General features: G+C 48.2%; 1 protein-coding gene across 2 annotated transcripts in view; it reads right to left on the bottom strand.

Moving 5' to 3' along the window:
* bcor (BCL6 corepressor) overlaps window positions 1–14,024 on the bottom strand; it is a 48,644-nt gene that overhangs the window by 32,408 nt on the left and 2,212 nt on the right. The window contains exons 2-5 of one of the 2 annotated variants that reach the window (XM_053616433.1): window positions 6,224–6,302; window positions 2,402–5,416; window positions 943–999; window positions 402–585 (exon numbers count right to left, since the gene is read on the bottom strand). In XM_053616433.1, coding sequence (XP_053472408.1) covers window positions 402–585; window positions 943–999; window positions 2,402–5,416; window positions 6,224–6,226 — 3,259 coding nt within the window. In that variant the 5' untranslated portion in view covers window positions 6,227–6,302. The remainder of the gene's footprint in view (window positions 1–401; window positions 586–942; window positions 1,000–2,401; window positions 5,417–6,223; window positions 6,303–14,024) is intronic. The other variant, XM_053616434.1, reaches the window with a different exon arrangement.

Genomic DNA, 14,024 nt, shown 5'->3' with positions numbered 1-14,024 from the left:
TGAAATAAACCTCTCTCCTTACTTCAAGGAAACATCACCACATCTACGATTGTTTTTTTGTTTTTTTTTAATATGTCGAGCGTCCGCTGTACCGGTCCATGTGAATCAGCGGTTACTATAGAAACGACAGTGTACCAGAACGAGCGCGTTAATATACGTGAATCTACAGTTTATAGGAAACCAACTTGACACCTTCTGACCAATCAGAACGCAGAATTCAACAGCGCGGGGAACAGGAATCCCGGGAAGGGAATAAATAAAGACCGGTAACGTAAAGGTCTCCCAAACGTGACGCTGCCCAATAAGACAGAGACGAAAGAACGTCACGAGGGCGAGCGAGATCGTAGAGAGAGAGAGCGAAGGCGTGATTGTGTGTGTGTGTGTGTGTGTGTGTGTGTTACCGTTGTGCTGTTCTGTCGGAGGTTTGGAGCACCGCTGGCTCGGCTCCCACTCCGTTTCTCCACGCTGGCTCTCGGCCAAACTCTTCTCTCGCTCTTTCTCTCGCTCTCTCCACGGCCCGGTGCTGGAAGACGCGAAGCCCTCCTTCTCCTTCAGCTCCAGCTCGGAGAAACGCATCATTGCTCGCTACACACACACACACACGCAAACACACACACACACACACACGCAATCCATGACCAAGAACGCTAGATGCAAATTTCGCACACTTCACCGCTAACCTTTTGCGCAAAGCTAAATGCACTTTAAAATCATGACATTTGCATATGGAAATTTTATTTATTTATTTATTTATTTATTTTTAAAAACAAAGCGTCAATGTCACGCCACAGGATTCATTTTTTTTTTCTTCCCCTAAATGCATGAATCGCACAACAATCTGAGGTGACTACGCAAACCTTCTGTGTGGTGCACACAACACCAAAGTGTTACTCATTTCACCTTTGATTAGCAATTGGAAAAAAAAAATATTAAAGCACTAACCTCCCAGTTAGCGGCTGGCTGACTGAAATTACTGTCCTCTGCTGATAGGACTTCGATCTAAGTGATTAGAACGTGTGCTCAAAATCATTTTTTTCCCAGTAAACACAATCATTTAAAAATAAATAAATAAATAAATAAATAAATAAATAAATAAATAAAACACAGAAACATTGATTACCAAAAAAAGAAGAAAAAAAATGAAATAAATTAGCAAACAAACACAGGGCCATCGTTATGACGTTTGAGTTTACGCTGTTTTAGCTAAGAAAACAATAAAGCAACATGTTTCCTGTTCTTGTTCTGCCTTACATGAATGTCTCAGTTATACTCATTTTATATATATATATATGTAAATATACATACACACACACACACACACACATGCACATATATTAGGTCAACATTTATTTATTGATATATTTTTTAAATGAGGGTTTAAGTTTAGTCCTGGATTCTTCTCAAGATAGAACATTATAAATAGTTTATATTAAGCCAGAACTCTGAATCCAGGAAATCATCGCATACGGTTCTCTTTAAAAGTCCTCAGTCCATCATGGATAGAATATGGCGTTCGTTAAAACGCCTACTGCCCATCCGTCTGCACTCCGTGTGTGTGTGTGTGTGTGTGTGTGTGTGTGTGTGTGTGTGTGTGTGTGTGTGCGCGTACACTAATGACTGCCAGGCAGAGCACTCGTCTCGCTGCTGCTGAAGACCTCTAATCTTCCCCATCAGAAATGAATGGGCCGGATTTCACTTAAGCTGGGAGGGCTGCCACTGCGCACACAGCAAGCCTGGGATGTGTGTGTCTGTGTGTGCGTGTGTGTAGCTACGTATAGCTCTTACATCAGTGACATACACCCTCACAGGTCTTTAAGTCTTGCCTGCAGGTTAGCGGCTTCCTCAACTATTACTATTAGATAGTATGCCGCGTTAACCCTTGAGACACACACCACAAAAAACACAACAACGTCGTGTCAATTCCCCTCCCTTACGGCTGCCGCCAAAACCTGCCCGCATGCAGAAGGGTGTCAAAAATAGTGAAGGGGGGGGTAAGCGGCGGAGGGGGGACTGGTGTGTGAGTAACAGCCAGCCGTAATTACTGAGGCTTTCAGTATGACTAAGCGTGACAATCTGATGCAAGAACTCCCTTGTAGAGCAACTACAGCTGTTAGAGCTCGGATTTGCGAAAGCTAAAAGACATTTTTAACGACGGGACTTTTTTTTCTCTCAAAGAAATGAACTACGCGTCTTCGTTGGAACAAGAACGTGTCAACGGAAACCGCTTGAACCTTAACCCGGAGTACTGGAACTTTATATGGTGTTTTAAGTGTGTAAATGTTCATTCATATATGATATACATTATATATATATATATATATATATATATATATATATATATATATATATATAAATTTAAAAAATTAATAAAATCAGCAGAAAATCAGTACGTCTTGCTTACCTGAAGGGCACGCTGTTCCCGGCTCAATTTACTGGAATCGGCGTAAAGCTCGGTTGTAACGCACTTGAAGCGGTCACCCACGTATCCTGACGAGTTGGCAATCCTCTTAGCCAGGCTGGACCGTTTGTTTTTAGAGCACCCGTGACCGTCTTCCTCATCCTCAGGAGATTCTATGTTTTCCTGTTCTTTGCCCAGATCCATATACTGCCGGATGGCGTGGTGCCTATCAGGTTTGAAATTTGCGGCGTCTGGTCGTACCCTGTCACCGGAGGTCCTGGCGCAGCGCAGAGTCTGCTCTTCCAGCAAAGGAGGCAGCGGGCTGTGCTCGCTGGAACTCTCCTCGCCCTGGCTTTGCCCGGGAGACTCGGCCCGCTCCTGTGGCTCGGGAGGACTGCAGGGATCTGGCCGCCGCTCAGCCTCAGCTGGCTTGTATTCAACTGGCTGGCTAGAGCGCAGGATCTGCATGAGTTCTGGCTCCTTCGCTTTGGAATTACCAGTATTCCTCGTCCCATCCCCTGTCCCGCTGCCGGCTGGCCTGGTGGGCTCTCTCTGCTTGGCAGGAGTAGTGCTGTACTTGTCTGGCTCAGGACTGCCATCTGTGTCGTCTTGGACCAGGTCGATGCAAACGATGTCATCTTTGCTCGCCGTGTGAGCTTTACAGCCCAGAACTTCTGGCCCCTCGGATTCCCTCTCAGCCGTGTAGCGCGTGTCCGTGTCCGACACACTGTGCTGTTTGTAAGGGGACTCTTCGTGCTGCCAAGCCTTCTCCTGAGGCCTGGACCTCAGCTCAAGTCGCTCATTGACTTTGGGGTCAAGGGGCAAGTGTGGAGACATTAGGGGATGAACCATCTCTTGCGGATCATGGTAGGTTACATAATCTGCATAAGGAAGACTAGGCTTGTGAGGCAAACGAGCGGAATACAAGCTGTTGCTGTTCAGCAGGACTGGATGGGGGTACACTGGCCCTTTGCTGGGCAACTGCAAGTGTGGGAGTGACATGCTTTGTGGAACAGTGTACGGAAGGTATCTGTTAGCATACGCCAAGCTACTGGACAAGTAGGCTTCCCCTTGTGTCATGTAGAGGTGAGGGCCCCCCACCTGTCCATTTTCCATGTGAGGCTGCTGAGGTTTGAAGCCAACTTCAGGCGCATCTGGTTTTTTAGGGGTCTTCACAGGCTTTGAAGCCAATGGCTGGCTGTTACCACGATTAGTAGATTGCACCTTCTCCGGCGGGGTGGGCGCAGACTTCGGCCAATCGCCGTTTACCTTGGGAGACGGCGAGGCAGACGACGGACGACATGCTGAAGTTACAACAACAGGAGCAGGGTTTGATACGACACCGTTATTGGGCTCTCCGATCCGTGGACACGAAGAGCTCCTTGGCTGTGAAACGACATGTTCCAGATTCTTATTTTTGATGACGGTGGAACCTTTGCCGTGGTTGGATTCGGAACAGAGCGGCTGGGTTGTGCTTGGCACCACCCAGGAAGAGTGTAAAGTGCTAATAATCTCAGGCCTCTCTGGAGTTTTAGAAGAAGTGCTGACAGCAGAGGATGAGGGGGAAAGAGTCTCTTTTAGAAGCTCTCTGCTAGGAGGAAGTCCATAACGAGAGTTGGGAGAGTAGCCCAGATTTGCTAAAGCCTCCAGCTTTGGAGGAAATCCATTAGGAGGTCCTTCAAAATCCATGATCTTGGCAGATAGGTCTAATGGCTTGTCTGCTGGGTCTTTGGTAGGGGGCCCCTGCTGTACAGGTTTTTCAGTGGAGGTTTTAGCAGGCGAACTACAGCTTTTCCTCTCGCTTCCTGCACTCCTGTGCTGCTCTGAGCTCCCTTCTTTAGACTTGGGCTTCTGACTAGCGGGCCTTAGTGGGGAGCGATGCTCTTGGGATATGTAGAACGGATGGGAAACCGCTGGAGTGGATGAGGTCGGTAACGAGGACGAAGGACTACGAAATACGGTCTTTTGAAGGTCTGAAGTGCTGTCCACAAGAGGTGCGGGAGCACTAGGTGGGTGGGTGGGTCGTGGAGTTGGGCGGGGTGCCTGCATCACCAGAGAAGGGCTCGAGTCTACTGGAATACTGGTATTAGAGTTGCTGGTTATGCTAGCATTACTACTAATGGTGCTGCTGCTACAACTTATGGTACTGCTACTGCTGCTTGAGCTCTTGCTGGAAGGGATTCGATTGGACTTGCTGCTGCTGTTATTCATATTTCCACTGCTAGAGTGTTGCCTCTCGCTTTGTGCCTGGTGGTGAGACTGAGCTTGCTGATGTAAGGCTTGCTGCCCAAATGCGGAGGGCTCATGGTGAATCCTCGGCCCAATACTCTGTAAGGTTTTGTCTTGATGGTGCACCAGTGGGGACAGTGCTGTAGGGGCTACTGTAGCTGTGGGGATTCTTAAAGGAGGGGCAAGAGGTGATGAAATGGGGGCCGGAGGATAAGGCGGCATGTAGAACAAGCGCTCAGCACCGGCTGCACTCCCTCCTGCTCCAGGACAAAGCGACTGGTAGGCCAGATGTTGGGGCAGGTATGGTGAAGGCTGTGACATAAACGATGCTTTGTACATATTCAGAGCAGCATACTTGCTGGTGTCTAAAAAGGGATACAGTCCCGCATCGTGGTAAGGGCTCGTCCACGGGAGACGCAGGTAACTTGTGCCGCTGCCACCATTTAATCCCAGGTCAGAGGGCTTATCAACAGGTCCGACACGCCTATCCAAACCCAAAGCTTCTGCACCGGATCCAGGCACAACCAGAGGCTTCTGAAGCCCCGGAGTTGGGCTTTTATAAAGTCCAACATAGCCATTCGTGGCCTTTCTGCTGTCCAGCGACACATCGGTTTTATAGAGTAATTCTGGCATCCGGTCCCCAACGTAGCCTTTTTCCGTTGGCAGGGTTCGGATTCCTGGCGGATAAACCATTCCCCCGTGAACGTGGAGGCTTTCCCGCATTAGGCTGCTCCGATCGATGCCAAGTGCTGTGAGTGGGTTCATTCTGCAGGCTGCACTTGCATCCACCTGGAAGGACGAGACATGAAAAAGCAAGCCAGTTCAACCACACAATTATTAACTCTGGTTAATTCAAGTGGATCACGGTAAACAGACATGACGAGAAAGCAAACGTCGGTTACGAGAAAATGTGTACGTTTCTCGTTTCTACGACTGCTATTATAAAGTTACGTATTTGCGATCCAATTTCAGAAATCAATACCATGGGGAACTTACACAACTCATACATAAAGTCAGATTTAAATAAGGAGTCACATAGGGTGATTTTATTTATTTATTTATTTATTTTTGTGTTTCACCTCATACTAAAGTCTGAACGGAGCAGACGACGCGATGTAGTCAAGGTCACGAGGGAAATTGTTCATAAAAGTCGGCCTCTCCGAGGCTTCCGCGGGGGCAGACGGGGCGCTTTGATGTACGCTGTAGGCGATGCCCAGCAGACAGCTCAGATCCGTCTTCCCATCAAGCCCCAGAGAGACCGCATCACGCGTCTATGCCGATAAGATGGTGGGGATTTAAATTACACGGATCCCTACCGCCTACATATGTAAATAAATAAATCGAGAAAACAACCAGCGGGGAATAGAAATGTCATATAGAGGACTGATGCACAACAGGAAGGGTGGAAAACCCATGTTTTATTATGGCAGCTGAAAAAAAAAAAAAATTTAAAAAACAAAAAACAAAAAGGGGTGTGAGGGGAAGAAAGGAATATCATCAAGGGAGCCGTTTAAAAAAAAAAACAATTTTATGATGTATATGATGAGCAGTGTTTATAAAAAAATAATAATAAAAGATTAAAAAAAAAAGTCTTACCATGCTTTGAATCACGACTTCTATTGCTTGGTTAGTTTGCGTTGGATGTTCTACTCAGCACCATCCCTTGATTGACTTCCTATGAGAGGAAAGAGAACATTCACGTTAAGTTTGTGTGTGTGTGTGTTTTTTTTTTTTTTAAAACATAAGGTCATATCTTTTCATTTTCTCACACACGCACAGTTTTCACATAGTTCCAGTTCAAGGGTTTTTTTTTTAACCAGTTTGGCAGGATGGAATGAGTGCTCAGTACAAAAGGGAAAAAAAAGGAGGAGGAGGAGGAGGAGGAGGAGGAGGAGGGGGGAAGGAGGAAAAGAAAAGCAAACGGTATCTCCGGTCAGGCCTCAGTCTGACTGTCTCTGTTAAAGACGCCTGCGTTCGCATGGCCCGTATCCAGGCTGCGGAGCAGTATTCAGACCACGTGATGTTGTTATCTAGTCACAAGCACTCTGATAAGGAATGCCGCCGTGCACTGCACACCCTCCTCCTCCTCCTCCTCCTTCACACACACACACACACACACACACACACACACACACACACACACACACACAAAATGCCCGGCGCCCGCAGATGAGGAGGAGGAAGAAGAGGAGGAGGAGGAGGAATTTCATCACAGCGCCACTGAGGGAAAGATGCTATCACCCAGCCCCACCGCTTGGCAATGACATAAAAGCGGAGCTTTGTTGAGCTCGCGAGCCGCGCCTCCGTTATTGATGGCTCTACAGAGCCCTCGGATTTCAATAAGGCAGACCCGGGGCTCTTATCTGCAGATGCGGTCTCGGCCGCTGCCGTCGAAGGAAGGAGGGAGGCGGACCGCCCCCCGGTCTCATCAATCAAAGCAGGCTTCGGCCTCACGCGCACAAAATCCTCTCGCCGCTGGAGTGTTTTCGTCACTTCCATGGCAACACGTGTAGCAACAAGGCCAGAACGTTTAAACAGGGAGGGTTCGTGGCCTGCCATTTCAGTCTCGCTGCGCGTGATCACAATATAAAAAAAAAAACAAGTCGATTATAATAACAGCCTATGCAGACTAGCAGGCAAATGTTTTGGGACACTGTCTGGTCAGGATCTGGATTATAATCCACACTCGAAAAGTATATTATGTTCCCGTCAGCACGTCGGAAAATCCTCGGCATAAACTCTAGCTTTTCCCCTTTGAGCTGCAATTCCCTCCATCGTCGTCTCCCTCCCTCTCTCTCTCTCTCTCTCTCCCTCCCTCCCTCCGTCCGTCCGTCCATTAAAGACTAATCCGAGCGAATCGTTCGGCCACGCGCTCCCCTGCGCGCTCGTTTTCCGCGCTCTTAACGACCCTGCGCGCTAGTCTGAGTACATTATGCGTCCCAGGCTGCTTCGGCGGGAGACCGCTCGCCTCCTCGTAGAGGAGAAAATGGAGCTCGAAGGCAAATCAATCGGGGAAAAGAGACGCTCTCGGAGGCGCCTTTGTTCGCCGCTAAACGTAACCTGGCTCTGAATCCAGACCCGAAATGAATGCTTGTGCGAATCTGCTGGGGTTTACACCGTGGAACAGGCTCGAGCTTTTGGTGCGTCTATCGACAGCGTAATCAACTTAATAAATCAGGAGGTTCTCGTATAAACTTTCGGCATGCTTTTGATTGATATGAACAAGCTCCTGAAAGATGCTGTACTATCTAGTGCCGCAAAAAAAAAAAAACCCAAACAAAACAGAACCGAGTTATGAAATATAAACCTTCTAGCACTTTTCCCGTTACACGCCGAACACATTCATTCTAATAATTCATTAGAAATGAGGACAAACCTAACTGGTGCTACGTTGACAAGATCACACGCCAACGATTGTGCGACTAGACCGCGGAACAAGGACACGTATTTACAAATAATAAACGATGAAATCCTACACGCACTCCTTTTTTTCTCCCAGTAACTCGGTGAAAAACAAACCGTTTTTGCTTGAGAGTTTTGTTTGTAAGAGCTGTGCGTGTGTGACTCTCGAGGGGAGACGCCAAGGGCTCGCGAGGAAGGCGTGAGAGCAGCTGCGTCGCTCCGTGTCGGCAGCGAGACAGGCGATAAAATAAAAAAAAATCAATAAATAAAACACACAAACAAACCAGGGAAGAAAAAAAAAAAACATTCTTGGCGCGCAAAGGACGAGAGAGTGTAAAATGTGGCGGGTTGGAGGTGTGGATTTAGGCACATAATACCTCGTAAATCCTGCGGTTAAAAAGGATGAGGCGGGGCTTCGGAGACGGTTAACAAATACGTGACGCAAGAGCTTTATCCTGGTCAGGGTCACGGTGGAGGATCAGGAGCGTATCCCGGGAACGCACCGTGTGCGAATTGCAAACGTGTACACACACACACACACACACACACCACACACGACGTACAAACACGTACAAAAATCTAGGGATGAATCGAGGTACAGTTCAGCTTTGAAAATAAAGCAAGCAAGCACGGGCAGATTTCCACATGTGTGTGTGTGTGTGTGTGTGTGTGTGTGTGTGTGGTCATTCAACGTGACACGAAGTGAAACTCCTGCACTGTGGTGAGCTCACAGGAAGTTCAAAGTTCACTGCTTTGTTGCAGTGGTGTAATCAGTATTTAAAGAAAAAAGTTCCAGACGACGGAACGAAACAAATCAAACGTACTACGCTGTACTAAACGGTACGCTCATTCACATGCTTGAGAGTAGGTAAGAGTCGGCCACGTTCCGGTGCTGCAAAGAAGTGTGGGGGGGAATAAAGAGTTTGACGATCGTTGCTTACGAGTTAACACAGCTATCCGTGCTTCCGTCAGCGGACAACTCTAATTCCATGTGGTCCCGAGTGTGTTCTCCATTTCCGCTACACACACATACCAAACTACTACTACTACTACTACGACTACACACGGTCATAAACTGGCGAGAGAAGAGAAATCACGTTCAGCACAGGAGGAAGGACCAAAAACCCAGCCGATAGTCTTAAGAAAAAAAGAAAGAAAGAAAGAAATAAAGAAAGAGAAAGGGGTTGTTGCCATGAAGGACAAAGCGGCCTGGATAAACGATTAGCCAACCCCGGTGACGGGGGTAAGGAAGGAAGGAGGGAGGGAGGAGGGAGGGGTTCAGACTCTCACGCGCCCGCGGGATCTTCGTCTCCGGCGGAGAGCGAGAGAACACGCCAAGAGCAACAGCGCACGTTCGAGATCAAAGCTCCACGCAAGCCGCTGGGGTCACTTTCAGGGATTTGAACCGCGGATACGTTTTCCGGCAGTTTAAACGTGTGGAGGGCTTTGAAACCGACACGTACGACCACGCGTCTTCGCACGTGGGCAGGATGCACTCCTTGTTGTTTTACGTAACCAGTTTACTTTTTTTTTTTGTTGAAATCTTACACGTATTTGGAGCCGTCGTGATTTTGTCGTCCGGACAAACGCACGACGACGGTTTGAACCGACGTCTCGTATTTTCTATCGCGTGATCACGTATCCACGACCACACGTGGGATTTTTTTTTTTCACTATAAGGGATATTTAACTTATTCTTGTTTAGTTCCGATATCGCAATCCAAACTATAAACATGAAATTATTCCCATGGTAATAAACTGTCATTTAATTCACCCTTGACCAATACTGAGAGAGGGGGGGAGCGGGGGGGGGGGAGAGAAGCGGAAAGAGAGAGCAGGAGGGAGGGAGGGAGAGAGAGAGCGAGGGGGGGGGTGGAGAGCGCGGGAGGTAGTGGGGGGGGGGAAAGCGGGGAGAGAGAGAGAGAGAGAGAGAGAGAGAGAGCGCGGGGGGGGGGGGGGGGGGGATTTGAGTTGCCGAGCCTGCGAGCTCCTACGCTATTAGTCTCGACAGCTCACGCGGCACCACCATTTCACAGCTTGTGAGCTTAGACAACTTCGTGGAAGAGCGCACAGGATGGTGTGTGTGTGTGTGTGTGTGTGTGTGTGTGTGTGTATGTGTGTATGGGGGAGGGGGTTTGGTAATTTCAGTAATCCAGAACCGTCTGCGCAAAATAAAAAAAAACCCAGTGCACAAAAGTACGTTTGTGTATATAACTAGACTTATACATTTTGTAAGAGTGAGTACGGCGCGCGCGTGTGTGTGTGTGTGTGTGTGGGGGGGGGGGGGGTGGGACCGCAGTCCAACGCGTATGCGTCTGGAGAAACTTCCAGAACCTCTGGACGTGCACGCGTCATTAGAAACGTTCTTGTGTGGCGTCCAAGTCTCATTTCGCACCACTTAAGCACTCTCTGGTCTCTGCACGGCTGCTTTAGTGTTATGAAAGGAGGAGAAAGAGCACGCGCCTATGCGTGTGTGTGTGTGTGTGTGTGTGTGCGCGCGAGAGAGAGAGAGAGACAGAGAGAGACGCTTGGGTCAATATGACAGCGGTTTTATACAAATAAGTTTCCAAGAGGTGAGATACTGGTGGTCTCAGACTATTTCAACAGGACGTAGTGATTTCTGAAACCACACACACACACACACACACACACACACACAACTGTAACAAAACACTGTCACACTAACGGTGCTGTAAAGGTTACACGCGCTGACATCCTGAAAAGTAAAAAAAAAAAAAAACCGATACTGTCTCGTGAAATAATAATAATAAAAATAATAAAAATAATAATAATAATAAATTATTATTACGCTCCCTTCAGCACACTATTTATGCAGTTTGGAACAAAATAAAGCAAATAAAAAAGTCGTGTGTGTAGTTTTGTGTGTTCACAGATTTAAGACTACCTGATAACGCAACGCACGGCGTTATCTTTCCGCCGCGAGCGCGCACTATACCGTATAACATCGCGTGCACTGTGGTGTTTTTTTTTGTTTGTTTTTTTTTCAGTGGTGTTCCGTTCCTCGCGCTGGCTGTTGGAAAAAAAAAAACCTCGCGCACACACACAGAAAAGGAAGAAAAGAAAACAATGCGTAGGCGTCGCTCCGGGCGCTCCTGCTGCGGCACGGAGAGAGAGAGAGAGAGAGAGAGAGAGAGAGAGAGGGAGGGAGGGAGAGAGAGAGGGAGGGAGGGAGAGAGAGAGAGAGCGAGAGAGAGGCTCGGTGAAGCGAGGCGATGAGAGACGAGACGAGACGGAACGAGTTCTCGCGTTTCAGCGCTGCCGTCCCGAGGGGCTCGCGCGCGTCCCGGGGAAGGCAAGGCTTCCATTCAAAACCCGTGACGTCTGCGGCGCGAGCCAACTCGGCTCTGAAACGCGATCCGCGCCAGTGCGAGGTGATCTTGTCCCCCCGTCGCGCCTCGCGCTTTTATTCCTCCCTCACGACGGCTCTCGCGCGAGATATTTCCGCTCTCAAACCGCTCGCGTGGGGATGAATATAAAGCAGAGAGAGAGAAACAGAGAGAGAGAGAGAGAGTGAGAGAGAGAGCGCGAGAGAGAGAAACAGAAACAGCAACCTGGGTTTTTAACGGAGAGAAAAAAACAACACTCTATTTAAGAAAGCAACCCGCGCGGATGGAAAATAAAAAGTAAAAAAAAAAAAAAAAAAAACAACTCAGAAACGACTCAGAGACTCGTTTCTTTTTTTCCTTTCTTTCTTTCTTTCATTTGTTCCTCAGGCTTAACCATTTCCTAAACATAAGGTGCGCTCTAATCCCGGCCAGCGCGCGTATAGTTCAAACGGCCACCCGATCCTTTTTGACTTTTGACCCCACCCCCCCACCTTTTTTTTTTAATCAAAGGAACTGTGCCCTATTGGACCTGTTTCTGCGCAACTGAAGCACCAAAACACGCTTCCTGTTATAATGCGAGGGATATGAAGGCGCGTGAGCTGGTTTCCGGGCTGTCGGTGGGGTGTATTTTGGAGACTCTCGGGCGTGCACGCGGAGCCCCGTGTAGGCAGGCAGGCAGGCGCGAGCTCCCTGCTGAGACGCCTGCGCTATAAATAAACAAATCCGAACAGCGGAGATGAACATGACGAGAAGGAGATAGGGGGGAGGGGAGACGGAGAGTGAGGGGGGGGGGGAGCAAAGCGAGAGAAGGCGAGGTGCGTGCATGGGGTTTAGGAGAAACCAAATAAACGGGCTGCCGGCAGCTGATAGATAGACTACGCGGCCTGTTTATTTTTCCACAGCCGTCGACCTGCGATTAAAGCGGTCACGACTCATGACGTGGAATTTCACCTCTTGCGCAACACGTAGCACCGGGCCAGGGGCCACCCACGCTTCAGCGCGTGACGCAACGTTCAAAGGCGACCCGGTTATCATCATCATCATCATCATCATCTCTTTTTGGCTTATTTCCACCTCAAGGCCTCGAGCCCCGTTTTGATTTGCAGCGCCGATTACACACGCGCTATGACGTAGCGATTATTGACGCCAGTCTCCCGCTGATTAACGGGGCACTCGCACGTACTTGATGAATCCTGCCTTTAAGCCACGTTCGATGGAGCGGAACTGGGCCAAACATTCCTAAAGAAGTAGCTCGTTTTTACATCACGCGGACTACGGATCGCTGTAGTTACAACCTTCGTCTGTTGCTAGGGCCATTAACAACATGCTGGGCTGAAATCTACCCTGGGTGCGTAAACATAAACGAAACAAAAAAAAAATAAAAAAGGTGTAGCCCGCTATACAGAAACTAGCTTACATGTATCTACAGCTAGCTACGAAAATACGCGTAAAAGTCCAAATAGCTACGTAAATTCCGTCAGGTCTGAATGAGCGACCAATGCGTACAGCGCGAATCGCCGCAACGGATGGCGATCAATACGTAAACTGTTCACTGTTTAGCTGTTGTTTCGTAAGCACACGTCACGTCACGTCACCAGTTTTGACGGTTTGATCCGGCGATAATGAACGCGTGCTTCGTTAAGCAATATTTTGAAAGTCGTGGATTATTTATTTATATATTTATGTATTGCTTAAAATGCACCATCTAGTCAGGAAAAAAAAAAAACCCAGAGTGCCGGGATTTTCCGATCGCGAAATCGAGCAAATGCCAACACTCCGAGGAGCTCGAAAATCACGTGACGTCATCACGACACGAGTTTGGCCAAAGCGCTCTTCGATTCGTGCGCGTCGAACACGAGTACAGATAAAAGAGGTTGCATTTACCAAACAAACGTCACCGCGAAAGAGCACGCGAAATAAATTAGTGTGATTGCGATTTCGCCGATTCGAGTAGATTTTCACGGAAAAGCACAAGAACGCCGCAAATCCTCTCTGGTCTGATCGGCTGTCTTTAGAGAAATCGTTTACCGCAATGAAAATTTACGCTTCTTTCGCATGTTTATTCCGTTTTTGTTGTTGTTTTTTCCGTCCCGAATTTACTTCGGAAAGGAAGGAAGACACTTCGCTGGGCCCACCGGTCCACCATAATCTTACGTGTGGGGGGAAAAAAAACCTACACTTGTTAGGAAAGAAGGGTACTTAAACGGTACTTAAGCGTATGCCTTTGACCTGGAAAAAGGGCCACGTGTACTACAGGTACTACAGATACGATAAGGGTGCCGGGTGCGATCGTAGCAACAAGGAAAGGTAGAGGTTTGCACTAGTACTATTTTGTTTCCTCAGGAAGTCGTCGAGTCGTACCAAAAAGTCCAAACCCAAACCCCGAGCACGCTCATGTTGAACAGCCTACACCTGTAGCAAAACAATACAGTACCGTGTTACCAAGAGACAACCGAACTAGTACCTAGTACCAATTTCTAGGGGGCGTGGCTTGTTCTTCAGACAGTCCTAACACCCCTGCTGTGATGACGCTCTGCTGTTTTTTGGGTGGCTCGCGACGCAGCCTGCAAAGTCCAATTAAGGCTTTTTATGCCTTTTCCGCGAATCTCGCGCCCACAGGCTGGGAAATGATGGGAGGATTTATTTTT

This window comes from Ictalurus furcatus, chromosome 27 (genome assembly GCF_023375685.1).
Source record: "Ictalurus furcatus strain D&B chromosome 27, Billie_1.0, whole genome shotgun sequence".
NCBI lineage: Eukaryota > Metazoa > Chordata > Actinopteri > Siluriformes > Ictaluridae > Ictalurus > Ictalurus furcatus.
The sequence above is the reverse complement of the archived record's forward strand: the minus strand, read 5'-3'. Positions and strand labels throughout refer to the sequence as shown.